Raw genomic sequence first — 15,387 nt, 5'->3', positions numbered from 1 at the left:
TTATCTATATGCCGTGCATCTTTACCCAGTTTTTGGATAAGAGTAATTAAACCTTGTTTCATAGTGGAAGAAAGTGAATTATTTTGGAAAAATTCGAGAAAGGCTTGAAATAATAGTTTGTAAAAAAAATTCCCAAAAAATGGGCCCGGAGATTTTCCTAAAGATAAAAAAGATCACACAATTCGACCAATCTGTTGTCGAGATCAGATGTACATTTATTTAGAGTGCACACACTCTTGCTATTTACATCAGATGGAACACTTTTATTTGACTTTACTCTACAATATAGTAACACGTACAACAAAACAGGCAATTTCAAAAACAGTTTTACAAAGACTGTTTGCATATAGTGATTATCCAGTCATACAGAACCAGAAAACAAAAAACAGGACTATGACAACCAGAGTAACTTTATTACAAATAAATGTTCTAAAAGAAAACTTTTCACCGCATTCTCTGTTAATATCATCTCTGGCACTTTTAATCTCATCTAGAATCACCTGAAACTGATCAGCTGTTTTTTTAATTTCATTAATAAATTTTAAAGTTTCTGATTTGATTTCATCTGCTTTTCTCTCTTTTTCGGGTTGATTTAATTCAGAGATCTCTACAGAATCACAATAAATACTGTAAACATCAAGAGCGAGAAACAGAGTTGAGATTGTGCCGGTTATTTTCCCAATCACTTTAAGACTTCTGACAGCTTTTGCGGCTGTTCTCCCAAGTCTAGCAGTTTGCAGTACAGTTAAAAGTTTTCCAATGCTGGAACAGGTTTTCACTGATCTCACACTGGTCATTAATGTTTTATTAAGCACAGAATACTTCTGCCCCTCCTGCTGAAGCTCGTCTATTTTGTTAGTAATTGTATTCAGATGCTGAATCATTGGATTGATTGTTTTCTGGAAATCTTTAATGATATTCTCAATAGTCTCACGTAGTTTTTTCTGTTGGACCATGTTTTTTCTGTTAAATATTGCACCTATAAATCCTCCACCTATTCCAACAGCACCACCAATAGCAGAAACAGCTAAAGAAGCACCAAATGTGAAAAATGATAAACCCAGACCCACTAGTGCTATGGCTCCTCCAGTCACTCCAATTGATGATCCGACCAAACTGACCACTGTAGTACTTTTGTGCATGTCTTCAAGTTCCTTGGAGACGTCTTTCAGCTCCTTTATTTTCCTCTTGAGAGTGTCATGGTTTTTGTTGAATTCTGAGTTCAGTCCCTTGATGCCTTGTTGAAGTTCATCATTAATCTCCAGTTTCCTGAAACATCAAAACTTTTTTTAGAAGTTGCCAGTTGTTTAGTTTGTTTTATTATTTTACCAGCCCAGCCATAAGGAACGCATACGCTCTTGACCATTGTGCTCTTTACAGTCACGTTTTACTTTTGCAATGACAACAATATTCTACTTTTGTAATGACAACAATATTCTTTGTTAACATAAGTAAATGTTAACGGTGTTGCAGTTTTTATCTCACTAACTTTTGTTAGTGAGATAAGTTAAATAATGCAGTTATTGTTTTGTTTATAATTTTATTTACTTGTTTTCCTGTTTCAACTTAAGTTAATAAACATGAACAAAAAGAGACCTTGTAAGTGTACTTTTGTTAATAGTCCATTAATTAAAAAGTTAATAAAGATCAAGTCAAAGCTTTGAACAAATGAATACTTACTGCAGCGACATCTCGTCTGGCTGATTCACTTCACCTGTGAACATGAAGCATTTTCAAAAGTTACTTTAATCATAATTTAATATACAGTGCTTCCTTTTTTACCACAGGACAAACAGAAAAACATCAAACGAATGTCATTTGTAAAGTGTTTTTCAAAATAAAACACCTCTATTAATTTAAAACCTGCTTTACAGAAAATGTCATAAAACATTTTTTCGACAAATGTGAACAGTAAATCCCATCAAAGTTGGAAAAGCATTTAAAATGTTGTGATGTCCATTTGCCGTGTCTTGTGTTTCTCTGTCTTTTCCTGTTTTACAAAAGCAATAACGCATAAGAGGCTGTGCTTTATCACAAATAAACCTAAGTTCAAGGATGTTGTTAGGCTCGACCTATTCAGTCTGTTTTTTTTCATGTCAAAACATCTCCATGACCACAAAAATTCAAGTTTTAAGTCATGTTTTATCTTTAAAAAAAATAGTTTGGAGTCCTGCAATACAGTATATGCGTTAAGTTAATAATTAAAACTAAACTCACCTGAAATCTTTAAAAGCTGCTGGGCTGGATATATGAATCTCGCAGAAGACTTAAAAAGTTCCCTGTCTACAAAAAATAATTTAATTACTGTTTTGTTCAGAATAAACAGTAAAAAAATGTAATGTTTTTCTATAAAGAAACAAAATATATAATGTTTTGTATGTACATATTATGGGATATTTTGTTTTCAGATCAACTGGATACACAAAATGAATAGAAATAAAAATAATAATGTTCTTACCTAGAGGGAGTGAACAGAAATAAGTTCTGACTGAAAAACTGCTTTATTTATATGTTGTATTTATTCATTTCCCCTCCCATCTTAATCCCAGTATGAAGATGTGAGGCACTTTCACATCCGTATTACAATATTTTCAGAATCATCTCTTTCAGGAGAGTTGTTTGGGTAGGTTCAGTTTCTCTTTCTCTTACACTCTATGTAATATTTTCCAGCTCATTCAGTGTTCTAAAATATCTCTGTGTATTTTTCTCATTGTATTGATGCATTTAATTTTGTTGTTTACTCAAATCTTTTTTTCCAACTGTCCAGTTTCTTTCTTTGACAAAGTGACTGACGCCAAACAAATGAATGCTCATCATTGTAATTTGGTACAGTTTTACACGTTTTGCATGTACTATTAAAGTTTAGCGTTTTGGAATAACCTCGTCCGACCTCTGTGGAATACAATGCTACACAAGTACTAACATGTAATCCTAGGCTGTTTTAACACATGACTCCAGTATTAACTAAGATTAGCCCTTTCAAGGCAGTGGCCGGGGTTTGAAAATTACTGAGGTCTGTGTGGGGTGTCAATAATTATACCTAATATTACCAAGAAATACTAAATCATTCAACTTTATTTAAATATAATAAATTAACAAATGATTCTGGAGACCCCCGTACTAACCCTAACCTTACCATAGATTTATTATTAAACACTTTTAGCCATTTATATATTTTTTTATTTCATTTTGTTGAAAATGTTTGTTTTGCGAAAGGCGAATTCGAACTTGGTTGATAGCCTCAAAACCAAAGTTACTTTTCAGCAGTGTTGGGCAGTAACACATTACTTAGTAAAGCGTTACTGTAGTTTGATAACTTTTTTGGTAACAGAGTAATTTAACGTGCTATAATTTCTAAAATAGTAATTATATTACAGTTCCAACCCAGGTAACTATGTGTAACAGTAGTGTTACATCATTGCCGTTTTATCATTTATAGTGTAAAACTCAGGTAAGAGGTGCATTCAATGCATCGACTTCTGAAGAGAAGGTACAACAGAGTAGACAAGTGAGCATGTGAAGCTAATGTAGGAAACAACATTTGCATGGGTGTCAAAACGTTAAGCACTGTACTATTGTAAAAAACTCTTCAACGATACTACAAGATATACAAAATGTTAGACAGAATGATAAATACATTTTATTTGAGTGTCGCTATGGATAAAAGTTAAACATATGTATCAATGCAGCATTCATAAAGAAAAATCACTAAAAGGCTTCAGATCTCGTGGGCTGACTTTGTGCGACCAGAGAGTCAGAGCGCAAACTACTAAACTAAATTCTTTCAGGTCTTATAAAACGGAGATATAAACAAAATTACGTCACAATTCCCATATTAGCAAGTTTCATTGTGAAAGCAGTCCGTTTCATGACGTTAAACGATGCCGCACTGCTTATTAGAGGTCGACCGATTAATCGGGCCGATTTTGGGGATTTTTTAATTAATCAGCTTTTTCAGCCAATTAATTAATCAGCCAATTGTGCTGCAAATTAGGCAAATTAACATGCAGGTGCATCTGTGAGCAGCTAAGGGCTGTTGTGGAACCGTCGACGCTGCTTCTCTTGGCAAAACACTGTGAGGTCCTCCCCTACTTTTTAACTACCTGATTACTTCACAAGAAAATGGTAATACGTAAATAATTTTTATCCTTCGTGCTTAATCTAGCCTTGTATATTTAATTCATAAAATATGATGCTACTTGAGAATGCAAGTAACTCTGAGAAACTCTATTGTTAACGAGCCTTCAACCACATAGTTTTGGCAAATGTTACATATACACGGGTACCAAAACCTGGTGACGAGTCCAGCGGCTAAATTATTACAGTTGTCCTTATAGCTAAAATACTGTTTCTTTACCAGAGAATTTCTCTCCCTCTGAGGTATGTTAACTTTACTGCCTAAATGTGTCTTGTGGGTCGGACTCTGTTTGTACTTGCTATTAAGATGCGTTTTGTTCAATCTTTCTATCAAATGGACGAAATAAGTGTACACAATTTACAAATGAATGTGACCGGGGCAGATAAACATAGAGAGAGAATCCGTTTTATAATGCTATGACACCCGCGAGACACGCTGAACACTGTTGGTATGTGTTATGGGGCTGTGACGTCGGCAGTTTTTTATATTATTATATTTGCGTGTAGCAACCACATGACGAGTGGAAGAAAGATATTTAACTTATTTAAATACTTAAAATTGTTAAAAGTTAAATACTTGACATTGTAATATGATATCTGAAATAAATGAGATGAAACATCCGTCAATGTTTAACATCAGTAAATAATGAAAACTCACGCCAGCATGAGGACGGGTGGTGTTATTACCATTCCACGTTTGGGGCCAAGGCCAAGCAGTGTCACCAGTGTTGCAGTTTTGGAGCCTTGGGGATAGCCAGAGCCGGCGCTCATTAGCAGCTATTGGTGGATGTTACAAACATGCTTGCCACCTGGGATCTGTATCAACGCCTGTTTGCGGAGTTCCCTGATATCACCACGCCCACGTTTTCATCTGCGGTGTATAAGCATGCCGTGAAGTACTAGATCACCACGGTTGGTCCTTCAGTCTATACATGAGCCCGGCGCCTCGACTCTGCCAAACTCGCGATCGGTAGGGAGGAGTTCACCACCATGGAGCACCAAGCTCCAACAGCTTGTGTGCCACCCCCTACACATGGTGACCAAGGCTGATGGCGTTTTATGGCTTTCGTTGACCACAAACTGCTGACGTTTGCCATGGCAATGTCTTCGGAAACATGGTCTGGTCGACATCAGTGTCAGTTCTCTGTCATCTCAGAGTTCACCACTGACATTCAGTACGTGTCTGGCAAAGACAACTTCGTCGCAGACTGCCTCTCCCTGGCGGGTTGCTGGGTCCGTCCACTTGGGCCTCGACTACGATGCAATGGCTGAGGATCAGACCGCGGACTCTGAGGTTCAAGCCTACAGGACTGCCCACACAGCGCTTCTCATGGAAGATGTGTACCTGCTGGCTGGAGGCGTAAGGTCATTGACACCATCCACGGCCTTTCCCATCCGGGTCTACCAAGCTGGTGGGGGCAAAGCTCATCTGACCGGACCTGCGGAGGGATGTCAGGTCCTTGGCTGCTGCCTGTGTGGCGTGCCAGCAACTAGTCATACCAGTTGACTCGTCATACCATATTGGTGGTACTACTTAAAAAGAACACACACAAGTTTATGACAACTTGGACAAATATTAGCTAGAATATTTAGAATTTGTTTATTAAGTCTTAACTGCGTGTAATGAAAACGAGAGCGTATTGGCAAAAAAGTGTGTCTTAAGCACGAGCCAATGGTGTTCGAGTGTCAGAGAAGATGATTGGTTCAATGTTCTGAACAAATACACCCTTTACTGAACGAACGAGTGAACGAATCATTTTGGTAAACAATAACTCAAAGGATCATAAATCCCATCACTACGCTTTACGCTCAAATTAATGATTGCAAGTTCGACTCCTTTTTGCTATTCAGATATTTGAATCTCGTTCAGCAAAGTGCAAATCTTTTTTCCGAGTCATTTCGTTCATCTGAGCAGAGTTAAATTAATGTTTTATGTTAATAGACAAATTACTCCGTAACATTTATTTATGCAAGTTTTGATCAGTTATGTAATAATAAATAACTTGTATTGTAGTTAGGGACAATTTATGAGAAACTGTAGCCTAATTTAATTATTTCATGATAGCCATATCATGAAACATGTTCAAGAAACAAAAAGGATAATAGCTCAACTCTAGAGACGTCATGCCAGAGTCATTCATTATTATACCTACTGAGTCTTCGGGTTTGAGTCGTTTGTTCTTTAACGTGATATGACAGATGCATGTTTAATGTATTACATACAAAAATAACTTATCTCCTGACTTCCCATACAAATATTTCATGTAGTTTTTAACTCTTGTTTTTGATTCATTTCTGTTAAGTTATGTATTTATAATTCATTAACAATGTTGAGTCACTCAGATATGCAATAAGGTTTACAGCTTGTTGTTTTTTTACTAAAAAGTGTAATGCGGTTATTAAAGTATGAATAATAGGCTATTGAAATAATTTAAATGTGCTATTATTTAATTCGAGATCACTTGTGTAATATATACTTTAGTCATAAACACTGACTTTACTAGAGTTACTTAAGTTTATATTTTGCCATCACAGTTCTTAAGCAAAATAGTTATTTATTAAGATAAATTAAAAACACATTCAGAATTCCACAAGAAACATTTATTAATATACTGACAGAAAAAATAACAGAACGGTAGGCTACGTTTTAGAGAAGATGTTTATTGCACTTATCTTTAGATATTTTTTTCAGCACACACTGATGATCCGAGAAGCGGTCACGTAACGTTAAAGACTCGGACTCGAAGACCAGAACGGAAGGGCTCAGACACGATCACTCAGGAGATGAACTAATCAATTATACTTCCGGTATAAAAGAACGAAAGGACTCGATGACTCGAGACGAACTTATCATTACTGGTTCTGGTACAATCAACGCATGCGCGGTCAACACAAAATGAAAGAATCACTCTCTGAGACACTCGTTTTTCCCAAGTCAAGTTAAAGATTCCTTCATGAACGACCCATCATTAGCTCAAATGTGTCACTAGTTTGAAAAAACTGTGACGAATTTCGGTTAAGTTGTGATGAAATGTTTCCATTTAACATTTGCACTTTACAAACCAGTATCAGGGGATTGCAAACTCTAGCTAATTTAACATTACATTCGTGAAGTCGGGATCGAAGCTTGTGTGTTTTGGGTTCTATGAAACTACGATGAAACAAGAACAAGTCTAGTTCGACCACATGGTGCCAAGGATGCACATGCACTGAACCAACCAATCGATCGATCAAATTTAGTTTTAAACAGTTTGCATGACACTAATGAAAGACAAACAAGGCTAAAATCAAAATTAATTTAGAAACAAAAAAAACATCAAACCTTCGGAGTGTTAAACGTCCTTTCTTACTTATCGTCTGCCCCTGTTCTTTCCTTGTGTGTGAGGCGCGGAAGTTGACAAAAGGAAAGCGAATGCTGAGAGAGAAAGCCAACTCGCGCCAGAGGAGTGTGTGCGCGCGAGAGGCGTTGAGTGTGCGCGAGAGAGTGCGAATGCACGCGAGGAAAATCCAGTTTTATTATTGAGCTTGCACATATTAAAGCATGCTAACTTCTACGGTATTGGTCAATCTGCAATTCTAAATATATTTTTTGTATTCTTTTTAAAGTGCACTAGTTGTCAGTGCAATGATGTTCAAAGATATTTTACAGAACTAAACACTTGTGTGACAATATATGATGAAAGTAAGCTCTCCAGAAATTTTAACAGCATGGAGCATTGTCAGAGGTCAATGGAGGAACACTGTCGTATTCTATCCAGGATGTTGGACAATTTGAGACACCATCAGGTAATTGTATGTATAATTAAATATATTATTAGATATAAATAAAAGATATTAGTATCAGTTGAACACATTGTTTTTTATAGGACGGTGAAGTAAGTTCCATGCTATAAGAGTTACACAACAGTTTCTCTGAAATGTTAATGCAACTGGAACTTATCCTTCAACTCTAACTTATACCAACAATTCGAATATCTGTCTCCAGGACTGGTGGACGACCAAGGTGCCTCTTTGTCTTTAATAACAAACACGTAGGATGACAGGCTACATAAGAATACAAAAAATGATGAATATTTATCAGACTTCATCATTTGCATCACAGAATATGACCGTGTTAATGACAAATCCAATATTTTAAATTATTTTTAAACCATTAATGTTACACTTGACTTAGGCTGTTCTGCCTGAAATTAAATTTAGTAAAGTAACCATAGTTATTTAATAAATGTGCTGTGCTTCCTGTTTGGAAACGACTTCCTGTTTGCTGAGACCACGTGGTTTGAGACAGAGCTCCGTCAAACTTTTTCTAAATATATCGTCTATTCCTGTTTTTTCTTAATATTTATGTTCTAAATTGCTAACTCACAGAGGCTAAAACGTATCCTTAAGTGTATCCCATACCTAATATCGTCATATAACGCACAGATAAATTTGTTTTATATGATCATTCGCTTTTAGCACTCAGGCTGTTAGCATTTCCTGCCTTTAGTTTCTGAAAATTGCCCTTACTGCTTAACCCACTGTTCTCATTATGACACCAATAATGGCTAATGATTCAGATATGTGTTTAACGTTACCTTTGAGTGCAGATGATGAATCTTTCTTCGCACTTCAGTCAGAACTGGAAGTATTGGAGAAGCAGATCCACGATCTACTCGAGAGGCAAACACATCTGCGAGAACGTAAAACGGCGCTGGAAACATCCCGGGCTGACGCTCGCAAAGCTGGGGTAAGTTTTCGACGTGATTGTAATACTCCTACCACATCTACTCCGAGTGTTTCTGTGCACAGAGCCCAGGCTTCAAGAACACGATGAGCCGAAATGAATTTCACCCCTACACCGGCACACACACGGCGAAAGGCGAAATCCAGGACCGGAGCGATGACCTCCCCCCCACCGCCGCCACCGGTCTTCAAGATTTCTACGAGGAACCGCTTTGCCGCCCTCCGCAAAACAAAATCCAACGCTGTGGTCATCGGAGACTCAATCGTCCGGAACGTACGCTTCCTTCAATGAAGGTAAGGTTCGCACTCACTATTTTCCTGGCGCCCGTGTTCTCGATGTCTCTGCGCAGGTAACTGTGATTCTGAAGGACGATGCAAGAGTGGGAGCCGTAGTCCTGCACGCGGGGGTGAATGATGTGAGAATGTGGCAGTCGGAGATCCTGAAAGAGGGCATGAGGCTAGAGTGCGTGTCGTGAGAATGACGGTAAGTAAGCAGATCAACGACTTAGTGAAAACACCTGCTTCTCATTCTAGTAATTGGCGAGGAGACGCATTTAAGGCGCGACGGAAGGAGCAAAGGGGAGAGAGAAACCAGGTTGGGAAAGTACGTGTCAGGAGTCGGAAAAAGACAGGACGTCTAGGAGTATCCAGACAACAGAAAGAAATCGTCACAACCAAAGATTGTGTGTGAGTGAGCGGGTCTACAACCCGGAAGTATTGTAGAAATAAAGATTACTTACGCTTTCCCAGCCACGCCGACCCCGCCTCCTTTCTTCTTAATGATTGAACCTTTTTACAACAACCAAATAATAATTTATGTAAAAGTCAGAGAAAAAACCTTATCTTGATGAAACCAAAATAAAATATATTTAATGAGCAAAACCAACGCCTAAAGTTTGGGCTACTTAATATTAGATCCCTAAATCCAAAGGCAGTTACTGTAAATGAAATGATCACAGACAACAGTTTTGATATACTCTGCCTCACTGAAACCTGGCTTAAGCCAAATGATTGTTTCGGTCTAAATGAGTCTACTCCACCAAGCTACGGTTATATTCATGAGCCACGTCCGGTTGGTCGAGGTGGTGGTGTCTCAACAATCTTTAGAGACTTTCTAACCGTAACTCTGAGAACAATGCATACATTTAAATCATTTGAAATGCTTGCGTTGAACATAACTGTTCCAAACAAAAGTAAAAAAACATTGGTTACTGTGTATAGACCCCCTGGGTCTTACACACATTTTCACAAGATAGAGTTCGCAGACTTCTTATCGGATCTATTGGTTAACGTCGATAAAGTACTGATTGTTGGATATTTTAATATCCACGTAGATATTGCTAACGATCCATTAGCTGTGGCGTTTAGATAACTACTACTCTCTTGTGGTGTAACAAAATACATCAATAGACCTATTCATCGACTTAATCATACTCTAGACTTCATTATATCTCACGGAGCCGATCTAACCAATATCGATATTATACCTCAAAGCGACGATGTTTCCGATCACCATCTTATAACATGTACACTGCGCACTGCAGAAATCAGTTGTATGTCTCTGTGGCAAGGGGGCGTGGTTTAACACGGTCTGCGCGGAGTGGGCGTGTCGGGAGAATGACGGTGAGTAAGCAGATGAACGGTTTAGTGAAAACACCTGCTTCTCATTCTAGTAATTGGCGAGGAGACGCATTTAAGGCACGACAGAGGAAGCAAGAGTCAGAGAGAAACCAGGCTGGGAAAACGTGTGTGGGGAGTCTAAGAAAGACAGAACGTCCAGGATTACCAAGAGAACCAAAGGAATCGTCACAACAGAGATTATGTGTGTAGAAGCAAATGAGTGAGCGGGTCTGCAACCCGGAAGTATCCGCTGGATCCCCAACGGTACCGCTGCATAAGATGGGAGCCCAGGACGAGCCGGAAGCTTTCCTGGATTTGTTCGAGAGGTCCGCTGAACTATCCGGATGGCAGCCGGACGCATGGGCAGCCCGCCTCATCCCCCTCCTGTCCGGAGAAGCCCAGATGGCCGCCCAGCAACTTCCGGTCGAGAACCTGTTGAAGTACGCGGACCTCAAGAAGGCTATCCTCGAGCGGGTGGGCCGGAGTCCAGAGCAGCATCGGCAGCAGTTCCGGTCTCTGGAGTTCGGGGGGCGTTCCCAGCCTTTTGCCGGGATGCCTGCCGCAGATGGCTGATGTCCAGCGCCAGCACCGTCGATACCATTATCGATCAGGTGACACTGGAGCAGTTTGTGGCGAGGTTTCCCCAAGAAAACCTTCCAATGGGTCCAGTGTCACCGCCCGACGATGCTGGCCCAGGCGATCCAGCTGGCCGAGGACCAGTTGGTGGCGTGCCCCGGGGCCGTCGAAGCCCTACCATCGTTTTCTCTCTCTCCCCCTATTGTCCCTTCCCCCTCTGTCAAACCTGTTCCCTTTCCCAGGTCGCGGGGGAATTTCTACCCGCGTCCGGCGCCGCGAACTCTGCTCTCACCGGAGGCGGGACCATACGGAACCATAAGATCCCAGGAGGGAGCCTCCCACCGGCCGGGCAACAGTGCACATTCCTCTCCCCTTCCTTCAGCCTCTCCTAGCCAATTCGGGGTTCTGCTTCCTGCCGCTGGGGCAGCGGGGACTCCTGGGCCGGCCTGTTGGCGTTGTGGGGACCCCGGACATTTTATCGACCGCTGTCCATTGATGGAGGTCGGTATGATGATCCGGGTGCCCGACAACCCTCAGGCTGCCCTCGGTCAGGACGGGCTGTACCAGATACCTGTGAGTATTAGGGTGGTACATATCAGGCCTTGGTGGATTCAGGGTGCAATGGATACGAGCCGCAGGGTTAAGGTAAGGTGTGTACACGGGGATGTCGTGAACTACCCTTTGGTGCCGTTGACCATAAAATTTCGGGGTCAAAAACATAGGATATAGGTGGCTGTTAACGAGCACCTCCGACATCCGCTAATTTTGGGAACGAATTGGCCGTTGTTTTCGATATTACTGGGACAGTTATGTGCGGATGTTTCTGGGCTTAACCAAGAGCGGTGGGGAGGAGCGGTCACGCAGGTCATAGAGGTTGAGCCAGGACATCTGACGATAGTTCCAGAGGAACGGAGCTCTGTGGAGAGAAGAAATCTCTCTCAGGGCGATGAATTCCCTCTGGAACAGTCTCAGGACGAATCGCTCAAACATGCGTTTGAATAGGTCCGTACAATCGACAGACAACTTCTCCACCCTGCGCAACCCTTATCCTAACCATATTTCGCTGTTTTGAAAGACTGGTTCGAATGAGCCAGGAAACTCAGTCAAAACAAGATACAACCCAATTAGTTATACCGAAAAGCCGTCGGGAAATGCTTTTCCAGGCGACTCATTGTAACCCAATGGCGGGCACCTAGGCTGGGCATTCATGAGAACGTGCGCAGGTGGTGCGCGTATTTGTCCTGAATGCCAGCTGGTAAACCCACCGGCCACTCCAAGGGCACCATTATGCACACTTCCCCTTATTCAGGTCCCTTTCGAGAGAATTGGTATGGACCTGATCGGGCGGTTAGAGCGATCCCCACAAGGGCATTGATTTGCATTGGTCATTGTGGATTATGCAACCCGATACCCTGAGGCAGTGGCGTTGCGCAATATCTCAGCAACCAGTGTTGCGGACGCCCTGTTTCGATTAATCTCCAGTGTGGGAATCCCTAAGGAGATTCTCACATACCAAGGCACGGCGTTTATGTCATGGACACTCCGCGAACTGTACGGATTATTGGGGATTATTGGGGATTATTGTACCTGCGAACAAACTCCATACACTGGGGCGACTCTCTATGGAGAATTTGTTACAGGCAAAGGACAGACAGAGCCGACATTATAACAAGGGCGCCAGACTACGTAAATTTTCACCGGGAGAGAAAGTGCCTGTATTACTCCCAATATATAATTATCACCTCAACCTCCTAAAAAAATGGAGTGAGGCGAACACCGTGATGCTGGCGACGACAGTGAGTAGAGTAGATGATCTCGGACCAGAAGCGAACACCAATGTGCAATCCCTCGCTCTGGCTCCAGGGGAAGATCATCTCTCATCCTCCCAGCTCACGGATGTTGTGAAGTTACAGGCAGAGTTTGCAGATGTTTTCTCGCCCCTGCCCGGCCGCACGAATCTCATAGAGCACCACATTGAGACAAAACTGGGTGCGGTAGTGCGCAGTCGTCCATTTAGGTTACCTGAACACAAAAAAATTGTGGTTCAGAAGGAATTAGAAGCTATGCTGGACATGGGGGTAATAGAAGTAGTGACTGGGCGAGCCCGATAGTTTTAGTACCGAACACCGACAGCTCGGTGCAGTTCTGTGTGGACTATCGCAAGGTGAATGCTGTGTCGAAGTTCGATCCATATCCAATGCCTCGAATTGACGAATTACTTGACCGGCTAGGGACGGCTCGTTTTTATTCGACATTGGATCTAACGAAAGGATATTGGCAGATATTGTCTACCTTATCCAAAGAGAAAACAGCCTTTACTACGCCGTTCGGTTTACACCAATTTTTCTCACGCTTCCATTCGTCTTATTCGGAGCCCCGGCTACATTTCAGCGTCTCATGGACCCTATTCTCAGACCTAACGCGACAACTGCCGCAGCCTCGATGACATCATTATATACAGTAATGATTGGCAGCGGCATATGCAGCACTTGAGAGCGGTTCTGAGTTCGCTGAGGAGTGTGGGGTTGACGGCTAACCCGAAGAAGTGTGTGGTTGGGCGAGTAGAGGTAAGGTATCTGGGCTTCCACTTGGGTCACGGAGAGGTGCGTCCCCAAATTGATAAGACAGCAGCGATTGCAACCTCCCGAGACCCAAGACCAAAAAGGAGGAGCGGCAGTTCCTGGGGCTGGCGGGATACTATAGACGGTTTGTGCCCAATTATTCGGACCTCACCAGCCCGCTGACTGACCTCACTAAAAGGGAGCACCAGATACCGTCCAATGGACGGAGCAGTGTCAGCAGGGGTTTACCCAGGGGAAGGCTGCTCTATGTGGCGGGCCGTTATTGCACTCTCCCGATTTTTCACTCCCTTTTCTGTTGTAGACTGATGCCTGGGACAGGGGCGTGGGCGCGGTCCTGTCCCAGGAGATAGAGGGGGAAGATTGTCCGGTGCTGTACATCAGTCGCAAACTCTCAAGGACTGAGATGAGGTACAGCACCATCGAGAAGGAGTGTTTGGCGATCCGGTGGGCGGTCCTCATCCTCCGTTATTATCTCCTGGGGCGGGAGTTCACGCTCTGTTCGGACCACGCGCCCCTCCAATGGCTCCACCGCATGAAGGACAACATTCGGGACAAGATCCCGGAAACAGGCGGCCGAAATGAGCTTTCTCCGCAGGGTGGCTGGGCGATCCCTTAGAGATAGGGTGAGAAGCTCGGTCACTCGGGAGGAGCTCAGAGTAGATCCGCTGCTCCTCCACATCGAGAGGGGCCAGCTGAGGTGGCTCGGGCATCTTTTCTGGATGCCCCCTGGACGCCTTCCCGGGAAGTTGTTCCGGGCATGTCCCACCGGAAGGAGACCCCGGGGAAGACCTAGGACACGCTGGAGGGACTATGTCTCCCGGCTGGCCTGGGAACGCCTCGGTGTCCCCCCGGAAGTGCTGGAGGAAGTGTCTAGGTAGAGGGAAGTCAGGGCATCCCTGCTTAGACTGCTGCCCCCGCGACCCGGCCCCGCATAAGCGGAAGAAAATGGATTGATGGATGGAACTTAATAATAGATTTTTCCTCTACTAACACTGTTTCCCAGAGGATCTTGATTAACATTGTGTCATGCGCAGTGGTGACAGTGAAGCGTAGCAGATGATAGGCTACTCCGTATAAATAAAGAAAAAGACAAGAGAACCCATTGAAGAAAATAAAATTATTTATTTAACAAACATAAGTGTAATACAACTCAATAAAATGGAAGGAAGGAGGCGGGAACCGGAAGACATTCAAAACATTTAATATAAATAATAACCGCCGGCGGCCCCTCACGGACTACCGCCGGCGAACAAAACACAATAACATAACAATAAATACAAACATAAATTTGGGCCCGGTCCTCTCTCTTCAACGGTCTGGTCGATCGTTCCTTTTATATGCTCCCATCTCCTACGTGATTCGAGGCCGGTGTGCGCACAGCTGGCGCTAATTCACAATTACTCACCGGACTCGAACCACGGTCTCGCCCCGCCTACTCTACTACAATAAGTATTTACAGAAAGCCGGCAGCTCGAGTGAGTGACCTTGGAATGGCCAATTCTATTTTTTTATTTTATAAAAAACACACAGAAGCACAAAAAAGAAGCACAAACGCTTCGTTTTGCGGCAAAAACGATTGAGGCTATTTTGGATGAGTTTGGAGCATATCGTGGGCTGATGATGTCATCGCATATAATTCAATGTCTAATATATAAAAAACCGAAGAAGCACAAACCCTTTTTCGTGGCACAAACCAGCACTAACGGAACACAAAAAAGCGGGACGATTTTTGGAGCACTAACGGAAC

General features: G+C 42.4%; 1 protein-coding gene across 5 annotated transcripts; it reads right to left on the bottom strand.

Annotated features, from left to right (window-relative positions):
* Window positions 1-203: 203 nt before the first annotated feature.
* On the bottom strand, window positions 204-7,549 carry LOC130412225 (apolipoprotein L2-like). 5 transcript variants are annotated; one of them, XM_056737432.1, is made up of 5 exons: window positions 7,460-7,547; window positions 4,796-5,670; window positions 2,218-2,279; window positions 1,681-1,714; window positions 204-1,269 (listed from the first exon to the last, which is right to left on the bottom strand). In XM_056737432.1, exons 2-5 carry the CDS (start codon window positions 4,906-4,908, stop codon window positions 354-356), a joined length of 1,125 nt encoding a protein of 374 aa, XP_056593410.1. In that variant the 5' UTR covers window positions 4,909-5,670; window positions 7,460-7,547; the 3' UTR covers window positions 204-353. The 5 variants fall into 5 exon arrangements, with proteins under 5 accessions (XP_056593410.1, XP_056593409.1, XP_056593411.1 ...); XM_056737431.1 differs by having other exon boundaries at window positions 4,796-5,667; window positions 7,460-7,542; XM_056737433.1 differs by having other exon boundaries at window positions 2,218-2,283; window positions 4,796-5,667; window positions 7,460-7,539.
* Between the last annotated feature and the right edge of the window lie 7,838 nt (window positions 7,550-15,387).

This window comes from Triplophysa dalaica, chromosome 22 (genome assembly GCF_015846415.1).
Source record: "Triplophysa dalaica isolate WHDGS20190420 chromosome 22, ASM1584641v1, whole genome shotgun sequence".
Lineage (NCBI taxonomy): Eukaryota > Metazoa > Chordata > Actinopteri > Cypriniformes > Nemacheilidae > Triplophysa > Triplophysa dalaica.
The sequence above is the reverse complement of the archived record's forward strand: the minus strand, read 5'-3'. Positions and strand labels throughout refer to the sequence as shown.

Coding starts and splice junctions, on each gene's coding strand:
- LOC130412225 (XM_056737432.1), bottom strand. CDS start 4,908: ATGAGCGCCGGCTCTGGCTATCCCCAAGGCTCCAAAACTGCAACACTG. Junction 2,280..4,795: donor CCACCCGTCCTCATGCTGGC/GTGAGTTTTCAT, acceptor TTTTGTAGACAG/GGAACTTTTTAAGTCTTCTG. Junction 1,270..1,680: donor CCAGACGAGATGTCGCTGCA/GTAAGTATTCAT, acceptor TTGATGTTTCAG/GAAACTGGAGATTAATGATG.